The 26,957-nt window shown below is 45.6% G+C and overlaps 1 protein-coding gene across 5 annotated transcripts in view; it reads left to right on the top strand.

The window, feature by feature from the left end:
* The window catches only part of SLC24A3 (solute carrier family 24 member 3), a 185,201-nt gene that overhangs the window by 149,333 nt on the left and 8,911 nt on the right, over window positions 1-26,957 (top strand). For 3 of the 5 annotated variants that reach the window (XM_049801136.1, XM_049801138.1, XM_049801140.1), the window contains 9 exons: window positions 1,606-1,680; window positions 6,219-6,244; window positions 7,995-8,048; window positions 9,601-9,746; window positions 12,408-12,568; window positions 13,148-13,427; window positions 15,065-15,231; window positions 15,953-16,067; window positions 16,962-17,074. In XM_049801136.1, the coding sequence (XP_049657093.1) occupies window positions 1,606-1,680; window positions 6,219-6,244; window positions 7,995-8,048; window positions 9,601-9,746; window positions 12,408-12,568; window positions 13,148-13,427; window positions 15,065-15,231; window positions 15,953-16,067; window positions 16,962-17,074 (1,137 nt within the window). The remainder of the gene's footprint in view (window positions 1-1,605; window positions 1,681-6,218; window positions 6,245-7,994; window positions 8,049-9,600; window positions 9,747-12,407; window positions 12,569-13,147; window positions 13,428-15,064; window positions 15,232-15,952; window positions 16,068-16,961; window positions 17,075-26,957) is intronic. The other 2 variants (XM_049801139.1, XM_049801141.1) reach the window with 1 other exon arrangement.

The following is a 26,957-nucleotide window of genomic DNA, read 5'->3' as shown; positions in this document are numbered from 1 at the left end:
ATCTGCCTCCTTGTGGTTTACACCTGTGAAGGATGTGACCCACAGTGTTTGAAATACACTCCAGAAATAGGAAATAAAGATTTGAGGAGAAGCTTCTACCAAGGGGCCTTCTTAGGCTCCAAAAAATGTAATCATACTAAAGATGTTACCACCATATGACTGCTTTTAATCTGCCCTTTTGAATACTAGTAATGAAGGTAAGGGCTAACTTACTCACTGGTATTTTTTTCTTCTAAGACCTGAATTCCAGGCTTGTTCAGCCTACAATGATGATTCCTCCTCATTTCTGTGGTTCTGGAAGGTGTCAAGTGAAATGAATTGCACAGCAATCCCGTTTTATTCTCTGTTGCATACAAATTCTCATTTTACGTTCTTAATGCTTTGCTGGAGTGTTAACTTGAGTATATGTCCCAAAACCTGTGCAAATGCACATGGAGCTGTAGTGATACCTGTTAGTGTGGTGGGTGAAGCCGTGCCTCTGCCAAGGTTCAGGCTAGCAGCATGCTGGGGACCTGGCTGCTCTGTGCTGTCAGACTCTTGTTTTGCAGTACGACTTCTGTTGACCAGGTTATCCTCCCCGAATGAGTCTGCATGGGTCAAGTTGATGTTTTTAGCAATGACAAGCCCATCATCCAGCAGTCTAAAATTCCTGGAAGGCTAGGGTATGAGATGCCAGCAGCTGGACTCACAGTGGACGTAGGCACTGCATGGTGGTAGGACAATGATGGGGAGGACCCATATTGCTAGGCAGCAGCTGGGGACTGTGTCTGGTGGTGCTCCCCTGCCCACTGGACCATTGCATACCTTGCACTCTTGCTCAGCATTTCAGGTTGGTTTCCTACCTCAAGGAAGGCAGGAGTCCCAGGTTGGGGTAAAATTAATACAAGAAACAGATGCAAACCACATGGGTGGGTGGAAGGAGTGGTCACGTCCTGTCCCAGTCTCGACAGGACTGTTCATCTCTTGTGACCGTTCTCCATCAAGGCGCTCGTTGCCAAGCGTCAGCACTGGTACAGAAGGCTCCTGCTGGTAAAGCTGAGCCCCTTCCCGCTGCCCTGACAGCAGCAGCACTCGCAGCCTCCTCTCTGGCAGGCCATCCCACGCCTGCCTGTGGTTCAACCGCCTCTGGCTGCAGCACACAGCCAGACCTGGGGGACAGCTCAGCCTGCAGGGACTGGTACTGCAGGCTCTGTGGTGTGTGTACAGGAGAGATTTTGGGGTGAAAAGGATATCAGATAGCCTGCTGAGCTCGTGGGAAACTTCTGTCATCCATAAATACTTGGGACTTGATTCCCCCCTTCTATGGCTTTGACAACACTGGTGTGATTTAGCGTGTCTGTGACTTTGCATGGAAGTCATCTGCTGCCCATGACCGTATACCTTTTGCTCTTCAGATTTGGCCATCCCCCCATCTCTCTAGTGGCTGTTCCTCGAGCAGCCACAGAAAGCCAGGGTGTTTCCTGACTTGGGTCTTCCTCTTTCTGTCCTAGCACATGTGGAGACAACTTAAACAGAATAACGGGCTTAACTTTGTCACACACCGTTAGTGTGGCAGTCGTGCTGCTGAGAGCTTGGCTGACATCCTCTCTTTGCCTGTTTTCCTAGGTCGTTGCACTGTCATCGTGGAGTCTCTTGAGAGATTCAATCTACTATACACTGTCTGTTGTTGCACTCATTGTGGTAAGTTTTTGAAGGTTATTCTCTGGGAGCCCACATGTCTACTGCCACCTGTAAAGGGAACCTGCTAAGAAACCATAGTCTTGTAGCTAAGATCCTAGATCCAGGAGTCACTGGTTCTCTGCTTGTGGAAAAATGTACTTGTGATCTCCCTCGTTGTGTAGAAAAGCTTGGACCAAGGGTAGGAGATCAAGGAGTGTCCAGAGCCCAGAGCAATAGCTGGGGAGAAGTGAGGTGCCCCAGTCCCAGTGCAGTCATGGAGTGCAGAGCTGAAACTGCGTGCTGCAGCCCCACTGCCAGCTCTGGAGCAGTTGTGTCAGTCAGTCCTCTCCCGACAGTGACCTTCACAGCTTCCTAAAAAAAAGTCTTAACTGACCTGTAAGGAGGCAGCATTTGTGCCCAGAGGAAAGAGATCCTCAACAGCTACAAAACATTAGTTTTTCCACACATAATTGGGGCAGGTCTTGTTCGGTGCATGCTAGCAGCAAATTCTCTAATGAAGGCTACAGTCTCAGTAATTCTTAGTGCTGCTCCTATTCCAGCTTTCATCAAGCTCAGGAAGTACTCCAAATCTCACAGAAACAGGCTATACAGTGAAAAAATGTTAGCAGGAGTGTTTAGATAGACACTACCATCATTTTAGCATTAACTTTGCAACCAATACCAAACAAAGTCAGGAAACGTAAAAATTGAGTTTCCTAGTAACAGTTGCTACTTTGCTTTTTTTTTTTCTTTTCTTTTCTTTTTTTCCCAGCCTAGTCTAGGACCCTAGATTCCCTAAGAAAGGAAGAGTAATTTTGTGAGGTTAACTTCCATATGTAAGCAAGAAGGGAACTTTAGAGTCAGAAGATTAACACTTGCATTTCTAAAGTTTGCACTACTTTTATTAGTTGCAGTTTCAACAGTGTATTTTGGTTTGCCTTCATTCTGCACATGCCTGTATACTGTACATATTCTGTAGGTGCAGAGGCCTATTATCTGTCTAATCTCAAACAGAGGGTTTGCCTCAACCTGTTTGTACTTTTATTCCCCACACTGCAAGGTCAGCCTTTTCACACCTCATGAAAAATAGCTTTTCTACATAATTGTTAATGATGAGCTGCAAAACAAAAAACTTTTTTTTTTTTTTTTGCTATGACAGCTTGACAGTACTGTCATACGAAAAAGTGTTCCTAAACAACAAGCTTGGCCACACCCACTAATTGTAATAAATTACATTGCACAAGCTTAAAGATATCTAGCAGGCATTCTCTTAGTTTACTCCACGGGAAGCACAGATGTGGGCAGCTGCCTGTCATTTAGCGTCCTGTTGTTTGGATTGGGTCTTTCATTTATTGCATGGTGGCAGACAAAAATCTGTTGAATCTGTCATCAGTTTTTAAATTCCTAAAGCAAGGCAGGTTTTTTTCATGGCTGGTTCATCCTTGTGGTTGTCAGCTGCTTCAGGATGTTGAGAGCCATTCTCTATTGTATTGTGTCCAGTGCGCCCCTGAAATTCCTAGCTATGTATCCTATGGAATGAGAAAGTTGTATGACTCATTGAACAGACATCTCTGTTATCCTTAAGACTTTCCTCCTATACTTTATTTCTGTATAAGCTGTTCTTCGTAATTACAGAGCTGCAGAAGTCCTTTTGTTTTGGGAGGGTACCCCATAATATCAGGATACTGTTATATTTTTCCTAAGCCTCGGGTTAGCTTCTCTCCAGACGTCTGCCCACTCTTCTGCTCATCTTACCAGCTGTGAGATTCAAGGTCCTTCAGGCAGCCAGGTGTCCTGGTTTTGGCTGGTTACACCATGACACCAGGGCAGATGGTTTCGGCTGGTTCCACTGTGACACCAGGGCAGCAGGACTGTGCAACTCCAGGCATTAGTGGAGGCTTGAAGGCATTGCCAGAAGTCTTATTCCCATGTAACAGCACTACGTGGCTAACTGTGGCTTGGGAGGTGTGGATGGAGTGTGTCCCACTTCTCTTCAGCATTACTCCACAGCAATCATTGCAAATGACTTTTAAACACCTCTTAGAGAAAAACAGAGATAGATGGGAGGAAGGGAAACCATTTTAAATGGTTAAAGATTTAGCTCCCAGCTGATTTACCAACCCCTTTATATGCAATATTGCTCCCCAGTTGATGGCAAATGAAGCGTTTTCCTTTCAGAGTCAAACACTGCTTCAGTTTAAGAAGTTTCTCCTCCCCTTCACTCACCCAGGGACTCCTGGCTTCACAGTGGCTTGGGTCTTTCCTATCCTTTTAAGGCAGAATCAAATTTAGGTGGCAGGACATTGTTATTCGAATACTGACTCTCCAGTCCCCAATGTCTCTGCTGGGAGACAAGCCACAGGCTCTGTGCAGAGCGTAGCACGACCTGTGTGCAGTTCCCCCTTTGTTAGATTTCTGTGCGCCTTAAATTTTAACGCTTTTAAAGCATTTAAACTCTTTGCCATGTAGGGATAATTTGCCATATCAGGGCATTGAGACTTTGCTGCAGCTGAAATATAATCATCTTTCTTGAGGGATGGTACTGCTTGTAGAAGGTTGCTCATGGTATTTTAAACAGCAGCTTGAGGTGCCGTATTGTAAGTTGTACTCCACTGGTGTCTTCACTAATCATAAATACACCTGAGGGGAAATAAATATTTTCCTGCCAATGTTGAGATTCAGCAGCTTTAAAAAGCTTGATATTCAATATCAATGTGACTTTGTCTCCTTCCATTTCCACTAGCAAAGGAACTGCAGTGCTGCAGTAATAAATAGCAAAGCAGTATAAACTCACCTGTTTGGTGCTCCTGGCTGTTTGATAAGACTGAGTGAACTCACAGAGATTGGAAGTGGATGAACCTCACTTACCGTACTTACCTCACCTTGATTCAGCCCTGTGATTTTTTCCTTTTTTTTTTTTTTTTTTTTAATTCTTAAAATACTACGAAGCTACCTTGTCGTCTTGTAGAGCTTGGCAAAACTGTTACTCTTTATTTCCCTTGAAAGGCAAAAGATGCCTGTGTATCTTAACTGGAAGGGACGTGGTCAGAGTCATTAGTGACAGAAGTGGGATGGGTGCTATTTTTAATCACAAAGGTCAACGCACACGCTTTCACATCCCATCACACCAACACATTGTAAGCTAAAACAGGCCTTGTCAGATTAGATCACGGTGACTGGGAGCTGTAACTTATAACACGCGTAACGTTCTGCGGTCACGTTTTCTTTCAGTAAGCAATGTAACGCTTGCTTGGTGCTGGCTGTCGGGCAGGAGTTGCTATTTACGGGCTACTACCGCTGAAGGGAAGTGTTTCACTGTGCCTTCAGAGGCTCCTTCCCTTTCCCTCCCTTTTCTCTGGGGCGCTGCCATGGACGCCTTTCCCTGGTGCCGGTATGGCCTTCCCGCCTCTCTGCGCGGCCTGGAGCTTCGGAGGCGCTCAACGGGAAGCAGGGCTCCTCGCCGAGGCTGACGGGGCAGAGCGGGGGCCCAGGCCGCGGGGCCGCAGGGTGCTGTGAGGCAACCCCAGCTCCAACCTCCCAGCGGGGCCCCGTGCTGCCGTGAAGGGCCGGCTCCCTCGGGCACCCCCGCTCGGCGGCCGGGCGGCCTGGCTGGCCCTCGGGCCTCCCTGCTGCAGCAGCCGCGGCAGGTGGGTCCTGAGGCAGCGAGGGAGACGTCCGCCTGGGGGTGAAGGAGAGGCGGAGACAGGGGGGTGCTGCCAGCAAGGGAGGGTGGCAGCCCCCTCTGCTCGCAGCGGGGCTGCTGCTGCCGCCGGCAGCGGCGGCGGAGCGCGGGCCGGGGAAGGGCCCGGCTGTGGAGCTCTGCGGCCACCTGCCGGTCACCGCCCGAAGGCTGCCCCCTCAGACCCTCCCGAAGCCAGGCGCAGCGGGCCGAGCACCCGTCCCCTCTCTGGCATCGCCGTGTTTCTTCCCCGGCTCGGCGCGTCTCACGCCCGCAGGAGGAGGAGGCGCGTTTCTTGCCCGAGGCGGCTGGCGCAGCGGTGTTAGGAAGGCTGCGGCACCCGCCCGCAGGTGTGCTAAAGTGGCTATCGCGGTGCTTAAATTTCAGCTACCGTGGTGACCGTGCGGATCTTAAGGAAGTAATGCCCTGGGCCCAGCTTTTGGCCGGCAGAATTTCACAGCAGCTGTGGTGCTGGCTGTAGCTCTGCACGCCCGTCGTCCCCTTGCCGCCCGAGGACAGGTCAGGGGAAGAGGCCGCGTCTCTGGTGAGAGCAGCCGTGCGGTTCAGAGGCAGGTACAGCCCCTTCCCTGACTCACTTCTGTTTTCCCTGTAACCGCTTCTGCTTCGCTGCTGCAATAGCCCCGGTTACGCAAGGATCCCGTGGTATTTGGGAAGGAGTACCTGCCTGCCTTTGCTAGGTGAGAGAAACGAAGGGTTGAAAAGTTCAAAGGCTGGGCAGGAGGGCAGTGCCAAAACAGACCAGAGCTTAATCCCATTGCCCTGGGTCGCTCTGCCCACTCTGTCCCCTGCTCAGGTGATGAGCTGTTTTCAGCTGTGGTTTCATGTATAACATGCCTATTTTTAAACCTTTTCTCCACAGTTTATTTATGATGAAAAAGTCTCCTGGTAAGTATATCCGGCCGTGAATCCCTTTTCTTTTCATTTTGTCTGATTATACCACAAAAGCTGCAATAAGTAGGGTCCGTCAGGAAAGGAGGGGAAAGCTAAAAAGCTCTGCAGGACAACTCAGCCAGCAGTTTCCTGCTGCGTGAGAAACCTCAGCACAAGATGGGCTGGAATAACTCATTTTCTGAGCCAGAAAGGAAAGCCTAGGAGAGCGTCACTCAGACTGTCTCCCGATACAGCAGCGGCAGTCGGTGCCCTCTGCCCACCCTGCAGCAGCCCGGGGATGGCAATGTGCTCAGCAGAGGCAGAGACTACTGCTTGGGTGCCAGTGTGCCAGGAATGTCAGCTGCCTGGGAACAGAAGGGACCACCCAAGCAGTCATAAATAAGTGTGTTCCAATATTTGGATTTTTAATAATTTAATAATTTAAAAAAACAAAAGCTCCTACAGCAATATTAAAGAGCAAATGACCAGTTTGAAGGAAGAAAAAATAGATATATGTTAAAATGTATATGTTAATATCCCCATGAATGTACTTAAAGCTACTGTAATAGGTGTAATAGGCGAGGAGGGCTTCAAACACTTTTAAAAGTGTACTTTCGGTTGTTTTGCTTTCATGGTTTTGTTTTCAGCACCTCTCAGGGCTTGTAGAGTGACAGCGGTAGCTTTGATTTCACTCACAGCCAGTATTATTTAGATTACAAGCACTAGGGGGAGTCAGGCTTTTTGGGTTGCATGTTTTCTTAAACTTGTTCTCACTGGGGGATTTATGTTTAATTTCAGAGAGGGATTTCTGAAACACAGAGTTTTGCAATGGCTTGTTTTTCTTTGGTTTTGTTTGTTTGTTTGTTTGTTTTTTGTTTTTTTAACTAAAATTGACTTGAGGCCCAATTGTATTTGACTGTGCCCTTCAACTAAAACACATCAATGTGGAAGCCGAGTGTTGAACTGCCAGAAGCAGGGAATGAGATATTGATATGGTTAGTGCAACGTCTCAAAATCCTTAAAGAGAAAATGGCCCATGAGTTTTAGTATATAGCAATCTGAAAATGGATGATTTCCACAAGGACTAGCAGATTGCCATAGGGAGCTATGCAGAATACAGCATTTTGGTCAATGAAAAAGACTGCCTAGAAACAAGTTCTAAAAGTGATGTTCTATTTTGTTTTCATGCAAATTTCATTAGTTTGACTCAGAAACAGTGGAGAAAAAAATGAGAATATCTAATCAGCAGTTTAAACTGCTGCCTGCTATACATTCTCCGTGGTTATGCAGCAGCAGTAGCGAAAGAGCAGCTGCCCCTTGTTCAGGTCATCTCGGCATGATCAGTGTGCTTTAGCATGCTCAGAAAGCCCAATGTCCTGCTTTAGACCCATGCAGGCAGAGCAGGATGACTGCTCCCTTCCCTCTGCTGCAGCCTCCACAGGTATTGTCCTTACAGAAGTGTCGATATTCCTTGGGTGCATGATTTGTTCACTGAACTTCAGGGTTTAGTCATTTGTTCTTAGCTGTCGGGTTGATTTGGCCAAGTAAAACCAGAGCAGAAGTCAAGAAAACAAAGGAGGCATCACACATGGGCGTGTGAGCCATTTCTTTACATATCCCCTTTTGTAGAGGCGTCTTAAGACAGCCCAAGAGGGTCAAGCCTTTCCGCAAGTTTGTGGCGTGACAGATGGGGGAATGGCTGAACTTGGGCAGCTGTCTGCTGTGCCCTGCTCTAATGTGTTTTCTGTGTCGCTCTTGTTTGCAGGTGGGAGTCCTTAGTCTTAGTGCTGATGTATGTCATCTACATCGTTATCATGAAGTAAGTCAAATGCGCCCTCAGCTTGTTTAGCTTGTAAGGTTTCCTGCTCCAGTACTTTTCCAGAGGTTGCGAAGGTAATTGAAGAGAGCTGCAGGCTGTGGGCAAGGCTTCCATTGCATGGCCCAGCTTGCACGCCAGCAGCACCTCCCATAGCAGGGGTTAAAGCACCTTGCCCTGTCGTCTCCCTATCTGTAATTTGTCCTGATGAGGCAGGAAGGGGCTGCTTATCCCCTTAGTACAGATCCGAGGACCAGATGTGTAAAGGTGGATGGTGTTTTACGGATCTCACCCTGTGTGTGCTGACTAAGGCTAATGCAGCAAGTCCATGGCAGAGCAGAGAATCGAATCTGTCTCTTGAGTCCCACCAGACCAGTCTCTTCTGACTGCTCTAGCATCCCTACTCAGAAACAAACACATGGGAGATTTCAGTCTACTTTTTATGGGTGCAAAACTCCACAGCAATTTGTTCTTGCTTGCTTGGAGACCCCTGATAAAACTACAGCACAATCAGCATGGATTTTCTGAGCATCTGACCTGTGTAACTTCTTTCACGCAAGTTCATACTAGCAAAACTAGTCTGTTCTGTTCTTTGGTTCCCCTCCTCCTGCCTTGTTTTTAAAAGCCAGTGAAAAGGAAACCCAGATTTAAACTGGAACATTCAACAAAACCTACCAGCTGCCAAGCACACCAGTGGTCTTGTCTCAACAAGTAAGAGTAGAGATTTGTTTTGAAATTATGAATAGAGTAAATATTGTGAGAGCAATTCTCAGTGAGAACAGCAAAACACTCAGGCTGGGTTGAAGGGAACATAAGTCAGAATTCATCACACTTCTAATAATTAGAAACTTCGTCTTTAACACGGAGGGTAGCTTCACCCTTGCAACAATTAACTGACCAGCAAAACAGACAGTTGTAATGTCTCAATCTAGAATAGATATTTTTTTCTGAAAGCAATGCTGTAGTGTGAACAGATGTTTCAGACCTGTTTGTATATAGCCAGGGTGATTGTCGGCCTGGTTAGGGACTTTGGCCAGGTGTTCACAGTGGTCTACCCTTGCCTTTGAGTATCACGGTGAGATCCTCGGCTCATATTTTTGTCAGCTCCTGGCTACTCTAAATAAAATAAGAAACAAAGAATATTTCTCCCCCCCCCTCCTGAGTTGAAACAGAATTTAGCATATGGTGTTGTGTTTCTGTGGTAAGTCTTCACAGGTAAAACAACACTCATGCTTAGGTGTGATTACGTGGTAAAAAATAAATTTGGATGATGACAAGTAATCATTATTTGCTATGCAGTGTATTAATTGCACATAATATGTCATTCAAGAGTCACGTCTTGTATCTATCGTAGCCTTCTGTCTATGGAGAGATTGCATTGTATACAATTTGGTTAGAGTGCTGGCATACTGTGGCTAGATTTCCTTAAAACCAGAGTGGTTTTCTTCCCTCCCGTAATTGGACCGCGCAAGATATGAGTCTGGGAAAGGAAGACTGTCAAGAAATCCACATGGAAGGAGCAAAGGTACATCTAGACTTTGTTTTGTTTGTGCAGGTACAACTCAACCATACATCACTGCTTTGAAAGGAAGACAAAAAATTCTGCAAATATGGTGAATGGTTTAGCAAGTAACACGGAAATGGATGATAACAGCAACTGCGATGCCACAGTGGTGTTACTAAAGAAAGGTAACTGTTCCAGTAAGTCACCCTGCTTGCTTGCATCATTCTGAATGTTTAAAAGTTTGTCTGTTAGTCATACGGTGTGGCCTGCTTCTGCCTATCAGCCATGAAATAGGCGCAGAGGTGGTCCTTTTGTAACTCCCCTGCCAGATGGCCATGGTTCCTGTGCCTGGGGGCATGGTGTGGTGACCCCAGCTACTGAGTCCTTTGCTGCTGGAGGCAGTTCAGGCCTCCTCTGGGTAGTTATTGCTGCTGGACAAGTGTCTGGCTGAAAGGACTCCTCCAGCTTCAAGGCTGACTTGCCCAGGACCTACTTATTTAGACCGTTACAGCCATGCCGTTGTAAGTCCTCCTGTGGGCGCTGTTATTCTGCACTTAAGATGCCCATTTACATCTAGTACTGCCAGTTAAATTTAACTCCATTCCAAAGTGATAGAAACTGGGCAGGGAAAAAGGCCCTACTTATACTAGTGTACACTTCACCCCGGTTAAGGGAGGGTGTGGACTCTGTGTTGGTCTTGGTAGCATGATCATACTGCACATGTGCACAACTTTTCCGTGTAAACATTAAGTGGATTTCACTTTGGCTGAAATCTGCTCCTGCTTGACTTTAATTACGATCATGTATAAAAATGATTGTATTTCTTCAGATTAAAAAAAATTCACCCACTCCATAGCTCAGCAGCAGTAGCTCAATGTGTGTGTTTGCAAGCATGTGCTAAACTGTATTTATGGAAGATAGGGGTTTTTTATCTTTGCAACAGTCAACAAGCATATGCAGTAACTGCTTGGGATTTATATGCACATATCCTCAGGAATAACACCTGCCCCTGCCCAGTCACTGGTTTAACTTGAGAAGGAGCTCTAGAGCTCTAGCTTGTCTAAAGCAGTCCTGGTCTCTGACTACAGAGGGGCTGCCCTTTTTTTTTTGCTGGACTAAAAACAAAAAATTAACAAAAATAGGTCTCTCTCTTCCTGCAAACAGTAATTGAAAGACATAGTCTTTATACAGTACACAACTAAACATGAAATGTAGAGGGATTGGTTTGCTGACATCAAACCCTTTGAGTCTACCAAAGGCCAGCTATCGTGTTACTGCCTTATTGCTGAGGGAAGGCTTTTGTGAGTGCTGTGCACTCTGCTTTGGGGAAGCTGCTTTCATGGGAACAGCTCTGTAGCCTGGGGCTCAACAGCAAAACTGTGCTGGCAACATGACTACGCTCTGTACCAGTAAAGCTAGACTGGTAAAACTTGGTAAGCATAAACTTGGGCCTTAGTCATCTAGGTTTACCCAGTGGCCTCAGTGTTACACACCAATGAGGCAGTTTTGGTTCTGGGATTTGGTTGAAAATTCCCCAGAATGCCTCTTCGCATGACACTGCTCAGCTGCTGGTAATTTTTTGTTTTGGACACTTGTGGTTACTCAAACTAGCTGAGGAAGGAAGACGAAAGGATTGCTTCATTTTCTTGCAGATTGTTCCTGTATTTACTTGGCACTGGGCCACTGGAGGCCCAGACAGACAAGTGGTGCTGCTGTGCACATCAGCCAGTAGCATGGGGTCACAAACAGCACCCATTGCAACAGGGTGCCTGAGGGTTTCAGACACTACTGTTTGCTTTCTGAGGGTTTTTCTGCACAGAGGACCAAAAAGAATCAAACAGGAGGATTTCTGAGCAGTTCCCCCAAGTGCCATGCAGGAAATGCCAGCATGGAAAAAGTCACAAGGAAAAACTGTCTGGCTGTTCTGATTTTTTTGAATATGGATGACCCCACTTCTCTACCCCAATCCATGGAAACCTTCTCAGTCAGAAAAAAAAGTGACACTAAGGCCAAGGAGATGCTCTTCTGTAAGACTAACAGTGATGGTAATAAATAGTAATGCCATGAAACATTTGCCAGTGTGCAGCACTGATTTTAATAAACCAAAGCAGAGATGTGTTGGGGAAGACCTCAGGTTTCCCTGCTGCTGAGTCCCAGTCCTGGCCCAGAGTTCACAGCTCGAGGTAGCATCCAGGCACAGAAGGGATGGACGCTGGCACTGTGGCACCCCAGAGGTAATGGGCACTGGCACTGTGCCCCAGCTGGAGCGTGATTCAGGTACCTGCCCCTGTCTCCTTGTTCCTTTGCTCCTGCGCTGTGGGTCACACCCCATGGACTGGCACATGCTGCCAGGTTTGATAGCACTTCCCAGCCATGAGCTGCGAGTCTAGGATGCAGGAACCTGCTTTTCATTTGTATTGGTACCCCGCAGGAACACAGTGACTATTTCCTCACCCCTGTCTACGATTAATGGTGGGTGAGGCCGATATCCTCACAGAAGTGCAGATTATAATAGTGGAATTAATGCAGCTTTACTGCAGCACCATTTCTACCTTGGTGGAACAGCTTCTGCAGAAGCAGTGATCTGCCTAACACAGGCTGTACAGAGCAGATTTAATTCTCCGTAATGAGCAAGGGTGGAGATACCACGTTGACAATTTATTTAAAGACAGAAATGTAGGACGTGTAAAGACAGAAATTAAGGACAGAGGCGGCATATTTTGAATGGTGGTAGCTGAAGGAATGGTTCTTACAAAGGACTTCTGGAACCTGCGGGTTTATTCTTCTGAGAGCCACGTAGGGCAGAGGGAGAAATTGCTGGAAGAAGACTTCAATTTCTCTTTGTTCCTTGGCTTCAGGAAATTTCCACCGTAAAGCCTCAGTGATCATGGTGGATGAGCTGCTGTCTGCCTACCCACACCAGCTTTCATTTTCTGAGGCTGGGCTCCGGATCATGATAACCAGCCACTTCCCTCCCAAAACACGTCTCTCCATGGCCAGCCGCATGTTAATCAATGAGGTATGTCTTTCATCTCCCCATGCCTCCCCTTCTCCTTCTGAATTTGCCTTTTTCTGTAGCAGTGTTTGAGTCGAAATGGAACTGTTGTGCTTCTTCGGGATTCCTGATAGCATTTTCCCAGATTTTATCCTTCTGTCACTGACTTTACTAAATCATCCCTTGTTATCTGTCCCCATGGAGATTTTAGCAAAGAGAGTTTCAAGTCATTATGTGGTTCTGTTACTTGTAGCTGTTGCTCACAGAAGGTGCCCCCTGCATTGATTGGACATTAATATCACTTGCACTTACTTAATAACTCGGTACTCCGCAGAGTCTGCACTTACTCTGGCCCTGGTCTTGGAGCACTCCTGGAGTCAATTCTACAGCCACTGGTCCTCCTCTTATAAAAGTTGTATATGTGTGATTTATCTAGTCATCTGCAAGCAAGCATTGCATTATACCTGATCAAAATTAATCTCTTTTGCTTTTAAAGCTAAACTTTTAAAGAACTCTGGACATCCTCTGTTCCTCCCTTTCTCTTTAAAAAATTAAATTTTAAAAAATCTGTCTTTCAGCAAGAATTTGTGCCTATGTTTACAGAGACAAAGGCTGATCAACAGCAGGACTTACACCAATGGTGAGTCAGAAGTAGCAATCAAAATACCTATCAAGCATGTGGTTGAGAATGGAACAGGCCCCAGCAACTCCGCCGAGCGGGGCGTGAATGGCACACGGCGAGATGAAGACATGGCTGAGGCTGGGAACGAGACAGAGAACGAGAATGAGGATAACGAGAACAACGAAAACGATGAGGAAGAGGAAGATGATGATGATGATGATGATGACCATGAAGGGCCATACACACCTTTTGACCTACCCAGTAAGAAGCTCCTGGGTTTGTGTTGTTCCAGAAAGCAAAACTCAGTTTGGGTGTGCCAGAAAGCATCGCAAACACGTGTTGAGGTAGAAGCGTCTCTGAGAGCTCCCATCAGCCTGTGCCTTGCAGTGTAGTTCCTGGTTACGGGTAAAAGGTGGGAGGAACTGGGAAGCAGCAGGAACTTCATCAGGATACAGACTCCTGGGCTTGGACACACCTCTGCTGCAGCTCATACATTGGCCCGGAGCTGATGTTGCAGTCAGAGGGGAGAGGCAGCAATCTCCATGGGGTAGTTCCTGCCCCCGAAACCTGGGTCACCCTCTTGGAGAGACCCATCTCTCTCTGCTGACTGTGGAGGAAGCTGAGGATGGTGGAGCCGCTGGCAGGGTGCCTGAACGCAGGTCAGATGCATCTGCGTCTAGGCCTTACTTTTGCGGGGAAATGAGGTGCGCTTTTACCTTGGTGGTAAGGTGTAGTGCTAGCGGAGACGAGGCAGTGGTGGTGCTGATGTGGAGCAGAGACAAAAGAAGGTCCTGGGCACCTCTGCTTCCTGATTTTAACTCGGCACAGCCACAGTGCCTTCTCACTCTTTCTGGAGAGCTTAGAAAGTCAGAACAGCTCTGTGACCTGTGAAAAACCACATGTGCCTCAGGTTGCTGAGCGCTGTGCCTGCAGGATGAAGATCTCCTTTTTGCCAAGTCCCTCTTACCTCATCAGGGCTCTAGTCCTGGGATAATTGTAATGTGTCCCTGCCCTACCTTTGACTCACGGTTGCCACAGCTGGCAAGATCTGCTAGGCTGCTGGCCAAATCTGCTGTGTTGCAGACAAGCCAGAATACTGTAGGGTCTGGTCCTGCCCTTTACAGGTGAGAGATGTTTTTGGGAAGTCCTGTTCAGATCTCCTTACTCAAACAGTGTAGCTGTAGTTTGAGTAAGGAAAAAAAGTGAGCCTTGAAGAGGGTAATTTAGATGTCTTATGGACCATGACACTAGCTTTGTAGTATGGGAAAGGTCAGCATGGACTTTGGAGATCTCTGGTTCAAACCCCTGCTCAGAGCAGGTTGCCCAAGATTGTGCCCAGTTGAGTTTTGATTATCTATAAGGATGGAGATCTCACAGTCTTTTGGGGTACCTGTTCCAGTGTCTGACCACCCTCATAGGAGGAAAAAAAAAAAAGAAAATGCACGACTTATGGTAGCATCTATTCTCAATTTCCCTTATTGCAAGTTGAGTACATTGGCTCTTATAATTTCCTTGTGCATTTCCGTGAAGGGCCTGGCTCCATCTTTCCTATACCCTCCCCTTAGGTGGTTGAAGATGGATCATATCTCTTTCTAGAACTTGCTTTTTATATGGTACCTTTAAGAACTTGACCCAGGGAGGGTAGCAGGTGTGCTCTGGCCCATTACTTAAACTCTCAGGGAGGCACTTCATACTCCTTCCCTGTGCCCCTCTCTGCCCTCCCATTTCTGCCATCACACCGCGATCTTCTGAACAAAGAATGTCTTGTCATTGTCGTGTTTGGATAGCAGTTAGGTTGAGGTGCCCCTGGCATCTTGCTTGTTAATATTAACAAAATAATAACATTTTGGACTAAAGCAGACTAGAATTGTGATTGTTTCCCTTTTTTTGTTTTACAGCTGGCAAGATAGAAATTCTGAAGTGGCTCTTCACATGGCCATTGAGTTTTGTCCTGTACTTCACAGTGCCCAATTGTAACAAACCCCACTTGGAAAAATGGTTTATGGTTACCTTTGCTTCTTCTACCCTCTGGATTGCAGCTTTCTCCTACATGATGGTGTGGATGGTACGTACCAACTAAAGCAGAAACCGCAGCCTGGGAGAGGCAACAGAATTGGCTTTTGTCAGCTTAGAGAAATGTGTAGAAAGTTCTACCTACCTGAATTTTTAGACGAGAAACCTTAAGTCTGCTTCCATTTCTATTAGACCTGTCCACACTCAGAAGAAAGTTAGGGGCCAGTAGCCATGGCCTTTGAACTTGATTCAGGGCTGGAATTTCACCCATATTCTTTAACATGGGAATAAATTACACTTGCACCAGTTTAACACCTCCTTGTTGTTCAGGGCAGTGTAAACACGCCCTGATGCTAGTAAGAATCTGGCCTCAACAGCTTTTCCTTTTCTTGGAGCAAGCAAGCTTGAGAGACAGAGTTGTGAATGATAACACTTTGAACTCAGCATGAATAAAAGCCAGATTCTTGCACAACTACTCTAGTCAACAGGAACTTAATTCTACCTCATTATCCTAAAGGTAGAAGGGGATAAATAAAAACACAAGGAAATCCAAGCATAGTTGGCCTGTTCACAGGGGAGTTTTGTGCACTGGCTGGGTCATTGAGCCTGTTAGCTTGCTGCAGACCTCATTACATGATATGCTTCTCTTTAAAGAAAGCGTGAGTTTGCACTGAGCAATAAACTCTGTCTCACAGCATCTTGCAGAATTGGGCCAAGCTGGTCTCTGATTTTAATTCTTGTAAACAGCTTGACAGTTTATTTCCTCTCCTTAGGTGACAATCATTGGCTACACACTGGGAATTCCAGATGTGATCATGGGCATCACTTTCTTGGCAGCTGGAACCAGTGTGCCAGACTGCATGGCAAGCCTTATCGTAGCAAGGCAAGGTAGGTTCATCACAGAGATGTTGTACTGCTATGGAAGTGTTTCCTTGTGTACTCTTCCTCTCTAGGTAGCAAAGGTGTATCCAGAATGTGAAACCATACAGATCCCTTTTCCTGAGGCTGAAATTTAAAACAAGAACAAAGAAGGAAATTAATTATGTTGCTATTGCAAAGCAGCTAACAGGTTCTTAATGACAGTGTGGAACAAGTTTTGGCACTATTGTTAACTTCAAGACTTCCCCAAAAGTCACAATGTTTTTCTTAATTTAAATATCAGTGGTATAGAATTGTTTAGAACATAGCATAAGGGTCTTTCAGGTCACTTTCCAGCTTTTCTCCACAGTCATAAGGTCTGGAAGATACTACTGTTTTTAAGGAAAACTTTTTTTCCTCCCCCTTGTGACTCCAGCAACAGGTGTTTTAAGAGAAAAAGAAAGTTGTCAGTACTGCTTTGGGGAACAAACCTAGTGACTCTTCATTGAAACAACCGGCTACTTAATAGACTACCCAAAGACCTAATCTAATCAGTCCAGTATAGAAACTCATGTGTCATGGTTACAGTAAAGCATCAAAAGCCCCACTGAGCATGGCAACAGAGTGCCAGCATGTCACAGCCAGCACAGCCAGTGGCCAGGGTCCCCACAGCAGCGGAGGATTAGTTGAGGGAAGTTCTTAGATGATCCTGGAAGGCGGGTTCAGCCCCTTCAACCCTGCTGGCCTTGTATGATGGGGAGGACAAAGGGCAGAGGGAAGGGATGGGGTGAGGGGGATCTCCCTTAACTCTTGCCTTAATCTGTGGAAATTGTCTGGATTAGCTCAGATTAATGTATTTCACTTTAAAAGTTGAAAGACTTTTCTGAATGTATGTCTGATTGTACCTGGTTTCCATTCCTGCAGGCATGGGAGATATGGCTGTGTCCAACTCCATCGGAAGCAATGTTTTTGATATTTTAATTGGCCTAGGCCTGCCGTGGGCTTTGCAGACCCTAGCAGTGAATTATGGATCATATGTAAGTCCTACATTTGTTCACATGATTCTTATTTATTAATTATTTTTTTTTAAATGTATCTATTTAGGAAAAAAAAAGGAAGTCCAAAATTCTGTGGATTGGATTTGAAGAAACAAATAGTTTTACTTTGTTACAATTCGGGAGAAGTAGCAATTAATTGTCAGTGGACACTCCCCATCCTTTGGGGGACAAGTACTTCCATTTCCATTTCCTCCTTAAAGACAGCAGTCTGTGCTGAAATAAGCTAACTCACTAGAGTAGACTGTATTTTCATGCACTGAATATATTCCAAGTAAGGAGAATGATCCTGTTTTTAATATACCAGAGTGGATGAACACACAGGTGGAAAGTAAAGGATAGAGCAGACCTGTAGGTCTTCTGGTAAGAAAAATTCTGCCGTTTCTAAACTAACACACTGGAGGGTGAAGGAAGCTGTTAAATAACTGGGTATTTTAGAGTGTGACCATCATCAGGAAACACTGCAGAGCTTTCCTGTTTGAGAAAAACTACCCAATGCCAATGAAATCATCCTTTACTTCTCAAATTATAAGAGCCACCCCCCTGCCCCCAAAATTGTTGTAAGCTTGCTTCTGAGAAAGAAAAGCAGGAGATGCTGTGAAGTCCTAGAAGGAAGTACTGTTGCTATTGCTGTTAGCTGGACAGCACTCAGACAGCAGTGTAGGACAGAAGAAATATTCTTGATTACAATCACTGAGTGAATGCAAAGTTAAAAGGCTGGAGTATCACAGAATTGCTGAGGTTGGCAAGTACCTCTGGAGATTGTCTAGTCCCTAACCCTCTGCTCAAAGCAGGGTCATCTAGACCAGGATACTTAGGACCATGTCCAGTTGGGTCTTGAATACCTCCAAGGGTGGAGGCTGAACAGCTGCCCTCAGCAGCCTGTTCCAGTGTTTGACCGCTCTCACAGTAAAAAAGTGTTCTTATGTTTAAATGGAATTTCCGCATTTAAAATTGTGTGTGTTGCCTCTTGTTCTTTCAATGGATACCACTCAGAAGAGTCTGGCTGCACTTTCTGTATCCTCTCTCACCAGGTATTTATACACGGCAGTAAGATCCCCCTGAATTTTCTCTTCTCCAGGCTGAACAGTCCCAGCTCTTTCAGCCTCTCTTTGTATGTCAGATGCTGCAGTCCCTTAAATCATCCTTGTGGGCCTTCATTGGACTTGCTCCAGGAAGTCCATATCTTCCTTTTATCGAGGAGCCCACAACTGGACCAAGCACTCCAGATGTCTCACCAGTGCTGAGTAGAGAATGATCATCCTCTACCTGCTGGCAATGCTTCTCTTAATGGAGCCCAGGATGCTTTTGGTGCTCCATGCCACAAGAGTGCATTGCGGACTTCAGCTTGGTGTCCATCAGGATCAACAGGTCTTTCTCTGCCAAGCTGCTTTCCAGCTGGTCAGCCCCAGCATGTACTGATACATGGGGTTATTCCTTCCCAGATGCAGGACTTTTCATTTCCCTTTGTTGATGTTCATGAGTTTCCTGCCTGTGCATTTCTCCAGCCTGTCCAGGTCCCTCTGGATGGCAGCACAGCCCTCTGGTGCATCACCACCACTCCCAGTTTTGTGTCAGCTGTGAACTTGCTGAGGGTGTCCTCTGCCCCATCATCCAGTTCTTTATTAAAGACGTTAAGCAGTATTGACCCCTGGGGTAAACTACTAGTGACTGGCCTCCAGCTGGACTTTGAGCGCAGCAGTTCGGCCAGTTATCAGTCCACTCCACTGTCTACTTATTTAGTCTGTTCTTCCTCTGTCTGCCTATGAGGATGTTTGAGACAATGTCAAAAGCCTTGCTGAGGTCAACATAAACATCTGTTGCTCTCCCCTCATCCAGCAAGTCTACCTCATCATAGAAGGCTGTCAGGCTGGGTGAACATGATTTCCCCTTCACAAATCTGTATGTCTACTTGCAATCACATTTTTGTCTTTCATATGTTTCTAAGCAGTTCCCAGGATTATTCGCTCCATCACCTTCCCAGGGATCAAGATCAGGCTGACCAGCCTGTAGTTCTTGGGTCTTCCCTCTTCTTGAATATAGGATGACAAAAGGAAGCAATGCTGTAGGAATAAAATCCCTTTCTTTAATGAGCAGCTTATCTGTAGCCCGTGTATTTTTGTGGAAAAGGATGAAAACAAGTGGCTGAACAGAAGCAGCCAGCTTTCATGGAGGCATAACAATGTCACTACTGTTTTGCACACCCAAAATGTTCGTTGTACAGTGTGATCACATGGTTAGAAAAGGCAGTCTTGGAAACAGCCCCACAATTAGCAAAGAGAGGTTCCTCAGTTTTCACTTGCAGTTCCTGGATTTCTCTCCAAATCTTTGGATAATTGGACTTCAAAACAAAACAAGCCTTCCCCCTCCATCCCCCATGTTATTAGTAATTAATTATTTAGGTATTATTAAGTTGCGAGAAAAGGCTAGAGTTAGCTGGGTCAGGTGTAGCCTGGTGACAGCATTAAGAGCTGCAAGGTGCTATTTGTTATTCAGGGAGCCCTGCTGATGTGCCTGGCACTGAGTTCAGCAGGGTCAGAAGACAAGGAGCTCCTGCTCTCTGAGGTCTGTAGGGCTGAGCCTTGGGCTGGTCACACGAGCACAGCCTGCTCACTGTGTGTGGGTTCACAGGCTCAGGCCAACCTACTGGTCCACTAAATGTGAGTGTGAGTCAGAAGCACTAGGTAATTTCTGAGCAAATAGTCATGATTTAGCACTGCTCCTTTAGTATTTGGCAGAACCCAGATTTGTCTTTGTAGCATCTCAACTCCTCAAAGCCATCGTGCTGCCCCTGTCTCGTGTACAGAGGGAAGCAGAGATTTGTAAAAGACAAAAAGAGCTTGCTTGATCATGATTACGTTTGCATAGCCATCCAAAACCATGACTGCCTCCCCAGAATGTTTAATAGAAGAGGACTGTGGCAATGTTAAGCTTTTGCTGAAAGTAGATAATAAACAAGCTGTTAAGGCAGTAATAGCTGTTGTGGAAGCTAAAAACAGTAGACTGTGTGATTTGAAAGTTAAGCTTTAATGCAGAAGAGCCTCCTCGAAGCCCCCTCCATCCTTATTCTTCTGGAAGTCTAAACACTCAGGGCTTTCTCCAGAGTATGGTGTTTCTCTAATATCATACACCATAAAATCCCTATGTATCTCTTGTTCCAGACTGCCTGACTCAGAATACCCTGTGGCCAGATTTTGTACCCCGTTAATGCTGGTGTAAAGAGTTCTGGCATGTTAGTGTGCAGAAATGGAGAAGAGGATTTGCTCCCTTTTTCTTTCCCTTTGTCTTCCTCTGTGCAGTGTGCACATGCATGTGGCAGCATGGTGTCCTGTGATTATGCTCATTCTGAACTTTCTCAGCCACATGCGGTAAAAGTGGCTTCACACACTAACCAGCCAAGCAGCTGCTCCCAACCAGAAGGAGATTTATGGGGTTTCATTCTGAATGTGAAGAGCAGTCTCACTGCTAATGGCGCTTTCAGCTGCTGTAGCACCCTTTGTTGGATGAGCTTATGTTTGAGCCTTCCTTAAACTCCCTAAGGGCAGGTGGGTGTTTCAGAGTCCATTTTACAGATGGTGCATTTTGATTTGAAGTAAGCAGAGAGCTTTGGGTGAGATGCAGCCTGGAAGCTTGTGGCTGGTTGTGAGACATCAATACATTGAAAGCATTGTCCCGTAAGGTCCCGGTTACTGCCTAGTTTTATCATACACCTGTCAGCAACCACAAGAAGCCCCATGCAGAATCAGAACTTCTTGTTTAAACAACTTCACTCTATGAGATAGTGCCTGAGAGGGAAAAATACAGCTTGTGATCTAATAGATAAGACAGGAAAAGAGCAAGAGGGGACTTGTCGAAGAGAGACGAATGGACTTGCTGGAAGTCACACAGTTGGTAAGTGGAAGTGGACTGAATCTCTTGAGACACATCCTGGTGCTGGGTTGCTAAATTGCAATTGTTTTGATTAAGTGCCTCTCCCACTTCTGACTACCCCTTTCCCAGGCCCATTGTCAATGGATGTTTCAGCTTATTATTTATTTTATTCTTACTTTCTTGTTACTAAGAAAAGAATGGAAAACCATCTTTTGCTTCTCAGACTGCATCTTGCAAGCATCTGTCACCTGTTTTAGAGAAGAAAGTTCCCCTTCTTCTGTTTCCCTACTTCCTTAAAATGAAAGGTTTTCCTGTAGGATGTTGGTACGCCACTAGTGGAGACTGCAGGGCAGTCACAGACCCAGCCTGAACAGGGGGGCCGCACCCATGTGATGTAGGAAGCTGGCACACCAGGCAGCGCTTTGCAAAACCACTGTATGCTCCAGGGCACTGGTCTCTGATATTATTCATCCTGCCTCACCTGTGTGTATCTGTTTCCACAAAGCAGGTCTGTCTCAGTGTGATCATCAATGTGCAGCACAGGATTTTTATTCATTTCCTTCCAGTGCTGACTGGAGTCAGTCCAAACCCAAACAAGAGAATGCTCCATCTCATGCTTCTCCAGGAAGATGTTACTGTTGGTGCAGAGAAGAAAAGGTCCTCCTCTGCCCTTGCCTTCAACTCAGTTGTCAGTCCCATAGTTCTTGGCTTGGGCCAGGCCACTGATGCTTTTCCCATCAAAAGGCAGATCTAGTCAAAATCAGACAGCTTCAGATCCTTTTTGTTTCTGCAATATCTAGTCTCTAACCCAGCTATATGTTTATTATTTTAAGAATCCTTGTTATTTCTGGACACCTCTTAATGTCCAGGCATTAACTCTGCCTTCCTCTGTGCTTCCCACTGGAGCTTCCATCTCCACTACTCAGAGGTCACTTGGCCATGCTCCTGCTGCAGCTCTGGCCTTCTGTTATTGAGCATAGCTAATCTAGCTTGCTAGCAGGACTTTCGGAGAAAAAGCAGCATCCCTCTGGACCTAGAGAGACCTTTGAAATAGTTCACTTTCTCATCTCTTCCGGCTCTGAGTCCTGGACATGTTGCTGACTCTGTAATCCTGTAAGCATCCTTCCCCAGTGGCCCTGGCAAATCCGGAGTTGAAGGACATTTGCTCTGTGTCTTACATCCAATTGCTTCCCTCTGGAATCTTTTTTTTGGATGTGAAGCTGTAAAACAGACATGAGGCTGGAGTATTTTAGAGAACAAGAATTTTAGCCTAAGAATAAACAGCCAGGTTCATTTATTCACATCAGCATTTGGGAATATAATCATATGTCTATCCATCACTCCTCTGCCTGATAACTTTAGCTACTTTCAGCAAAATTTGACAGTAAGTTAGAAGTCTTAGAGATGTTACATTCCTTTCATGCAAACAGGCAGCTAGAGAGAGAAGGAGTAATGCCAGTGCAAGCCTTGTGAGACATCGGAGAATCCAGAGGGAAGTGGACACGCGAGAAACACGCATCAAGATGGCAAATGTCACTGCTTTGCTACTCTCTGACCAGTTTGCTATTCAATGTTTTAATTACAAAGCACTATGATGAATCTTATGACACTAGGTCAAAGCTGGCCTTCATGTCCTCACAGGTATCTGCATATAGACCACCTTAAATCCTCTGAGGGAAGAGGGAGGACAGGTTCAGTGGATCTGTCAGTCATCAGGGCAAACATTAAGGTCGAGGATAGCAACAGGGTGGTGACTCTGAGTGTCTGCAGGGGTCCCTGCTTCCCACAGCATCACCCTTCACTTGTGTACATGTTACTCCTCCTCCTGCTCTGGGGTGCCAGACTCTTTCCAGCTGTCACATTAGCATCTGCAACCTGATGTGCTGGTATCACTACAGCAGTATTATGCAGCTTGGCAGGTATTAATGGATTAATTTATTTGCTGATCCCAAAAACCTATGGAAGGGCACAGCAGCAGGTACACACTGAAGCTACTAACTAGTCCCTTGAGCTTCCTGGAATAGTTTGCATGTATTGACTGCATTTGCTCCCTGGTTTCGTGACAGGAAGACTGAGATTATTATACTATAGTAGACCAAAAGTCTGTAGACCAAAAGTGTCTGGTCCCTTCCAAAGCTCCTAACAATACAGGAATCCTCTCCAACCATAACCCCTGCATTTCTTACTTAATACCTTGAGTGTCTATGTGCAGCACTCCATGTTGCGTACTCCAGGCTGTGCACTGTGCAAAGTGAATTGTGTGATACAGAGCAAACCAAGGATACTTTCTTATGAGTCTCAAAAAAGTTCCAAGAAGGAAATTCCATTGAAACATGCAGGAGTGCAGCACGTGTCTGAAGTTCCAGTTTGTTGAGACTGCTGTCTCGTGGCAAGACGTAGGGAATGCAGGATATACACTGAATTTCCACTGCCAGGCAGCGACACTGCAGGAAAAGGATCCCCAAACAGAGGACCTGCAGCTTTTTCAGCCAAGGGACTGGAAACAGCAGAGTCCTCCTAATATTCCTGAATGAGGTAATTTCTCTCATATTTGGACCATGGAGCAAAACTAATTTGGGTTTTGGCAATAGCTCCGTGTTTTCCCCTCAGCAACTTCCAGAAAAGAACTGAAGAATGGAATTGCTTTTATTTCCATTGTTTTTCCTCTGCTATTTAGCTTCAGCCTTGGTTACTTATTGCCTGCAGGAGCTGCATGGGAATAGCTGGAGCTGGTGGCAGCATCTTTGTATTTGCTACACAAGAAGCAGGGAGACAGCCTCTGTTCAAATTCAGACAGAGTAGATTTTGAACCTTGCAAACCTTTCATGTGTGATCAGTCAAAACAGAGCATTCTTCTGGCTTGCTTTAGCCGCTAGATACAAGCCAAACCTCAAAGGAGAGTTTGGGAATGTTGATTTTTCCTCCTTGCAGTATGAGGGAGTATTTCATCTGCAGACAGTTCTCTCCTGGGTAAGAAGCATTTCCTATTCTTAAATGAACAGAGAACTGAGCTTTTCCTTCTATAATTAAGAAGACTCCAGCTGAGGCCCTTTTTCTGCTCTTTGCTAGAATCTGAAATTATCTCCTCCCTTACTGTGCGTTTTGAATGTTTTGCTAGCCTTGTTTTCCCTGAACTTACACATTGTCACATACCCTGAGAAAACCCATTCCATTGCCTTTTGTAGGAAATGCACTTGTCTCATGAGAAGGCTGCTTGAATGATTTCTACCCTAATTTGGCAGATCAAGGACACATTTTTCTCAAGCTTTTGTACCAAATTTCAGAGTCTTCTGAGCTCTTGTGGTCGCAGTTAGAAGTTACAATAAGAAATAGGGCAGACTTACAGTGATAATCGGAGAAGTGGGAATAGTTCATCAGTTGAAACTGTATTTCCAGAGCTGTAGGTTTATGGGAAATGTGTGAAACAGCAGCAGGTAGTCCAAAATCAAATGCAGAAAAAGAAAGGATCATTTAGGCAAGTGGAGAACTAAAATGAGAGAAATGAGAAATAAGTGAACAGTGGCTATTCAGCCTAGTTCAGGTTTAACTATCTCAGAACCACTGAACAATACGGTATAAAACAATTCATGGTTCTGTGTGATTACTTTCTGAAATGGGTAGGTGTGTATTAGATTAGAAAATGTTGAGAGGCTACCAGAGCTGGAGAGAAAGTTAAAAAAAGCACACCTACTTGTGTGGCTTTTGTGATTCTAGCCATTGCTGTGGGCAGAATGACTGTAACATAGACCTGGGCCAAACAGGAGGGGATTGTAGGAAAACCTTTAGCATTTGCAGGTAGGAAGCTGTTATAGCTGCCTTTTTGTTCTGATGAGCAACCCCTGCTGTGCACCGGTAAGTGTACTACTGTGCAGAGTTGCAGCAGACTTAGAGCAAATCTGAACCTGTCTCCTTTGAAACTGTATGTTCTCTCTGTTGGTGTTAGATAAGTAATAGCTAGAATTAAACGTTCTTGTTTTCATTATTATTTGGGGGTTTCCGTTATGTTTTCAGAGAACTATTTCCAGAGCTAGGCATAGACTAGCCAAGAGCTTTGGCAGCAGTCCTCTGGTTACTCATAATGCAAGAATTAAATACCTCAGTGCCCAGTAGCAGATTTGATAGAAGGGAATATGTGCTCATGCCCCAAGCTATGTGGGCTATTTGCTCAAGCCTACCTCCCTCAGCTATGGTAAATGGGGAGGGCTCTAACGTGACATGTGCGTCAGGGAAGTCGCTGCTGGCTGATCTGATGCTGGAAGCCCCTTATACCACCAGTGCAAGGTTTACTAGAGAACATGTCTCCAAGTTCTCAGGCTGCAGCCCCCCCAATGCTTGGCAGTGAGTTTCATCTAGCTCTGAGGAGACCTTTCTTTGTTGGAGTGAGAATATTTAGCAAAAAATGCCCCTCAGAGACTAGACTACCATTGTATTTTGGTCCTGAACAAACCCAGACAGCATTCATTCTCTTCTCAATGTGAGCTCTAAAGTCTGCAAGATCTCAAAGCGCTATATTAGTCCAATAAACCTTTACACTAAGAGGTATCTGGGCAACAGGCTTAAACAGGAATATCTACAATGAGGGAGGTTTCTTACAGGTGTAAATTAGCTTGCTCCAGGGCTGTCTTGGATAACCCAGAGACCCTGGGCACAGTGCCTGAACGTATGCCATTCTCCACATGTGCGAAAGTCTAGTGAGGTCAGACTTCCAGCACATGCCAGGAAAGCAATGCATCATGTGCAGCTGGACTCCCTGTACTCACTGTGTAGAGCTGCTCTGTGCATAAACAGCAAGCCATATTAATTGGCCTATTTGTGTCCACGTAGAATAACTCCACAGCATGTATACTGTAACCCCAGTCCATCTGGAATTACACGCAGCACCCATCCATGGAATCTACCTCTCAGCCATCCCAGGGCAAATCTGCTTTGAGGACAGCTTACATCAATGTCAGTTTGTTCCAACTGTCTGTCGTTTTTCATTCGCTTTGCATTGTTTTATAGCCCTTCTCACCTGTTGTCTTTGTCTTCTTCTGTCCCTTTTATGCCTGCTCTGTGGCATGGCAGGGCAATGCCATGCATGCATCACCTCCTGAGCCACAGTGGAAACATCTGGAATTCTGCACAGCTTTTATAGTGCTTTGAGCTCACCAACAAGGTTTTTACACAGAATTGCACTTTTTCTTCCAGAAAGTCCAGCTGTGATATGTATCCAGTTCAGCCAAATGAGCTTCCTGACAAAGTGCATTCCACAGCTAGCATTAGCTCGCCCAAGGAAACCACCCTTTGCTATGTACATGGAAGGGTTTTAATCCTGCTGTCCCGTGGCAGAGTGAGGTATTGGGTGATGACCCTAACAAATGGTCCAATTTTTTTTGGAGCAAAAAGCACTGGAAAGTGAAAAGTGCATTAGAAAACAGCCTTTTATCCCCCCCCCCCCCCCCCCCCAAGGAAATCCTTTCTTTTTATGGGAATAGTCAAACCTTGTAAAGGAAAGTTCTTGTTATTTGGGTTAATTAATAGCTAATTGCTTTGCACAACAGTGGGAGCTGGACTAGATCCCAGGCCAGAGGCATTGCTAGTTAAGCCCAAGTTGAGAACTGTCAACCTGGAGTGAAACTCCAGTGTTTTAATGCAGTACCACTGCAAGGCAAAATCAGTGCTCACGCTGCTGAAGGGGTTGTCACGTTTGCTTTGCCTGTGTGGGATCAGCATGATGTGTGAATGTGTTACATTCATAAAGCTGTCGTAAATAATTAGCATACACTTTCTACTTTTGAATAATCCTTAATAGCAATATTTATTCCCCTGAATGGCCTCCAAAGAGGAGCCTTGCAGATAGTCTAAGAAAAGCAGCCCCAAACATCTCTCTTTGTAAGCACTGTCCTCAGCAAATTAGACACAGAGGCCTTTGGCATGGTCTTCTTTCCAAATGTCTGCTGGTTTTATGGAGGCTAATGATGTAACTGAGAAGCAGCGTCTGCACTTTAGGTTGAAT

Source organism: Accipiter gentilis, chromosome 5 (genome assembly GCF_929443795.1).
Source record: "Accipiter gentilis chromosome 5, bAccGen1.1, whole genome shotgun sequence".
NCBI lineage: Eukaryota > Metazoa > Chordata > Aves > Accipitriformes > Accipitridae > Astur > Astur gentilis.
Note: the sequence above shows the minus strand (reverse complement) of the source record. Positions and strands in the feature narration are given on the sequence as shown.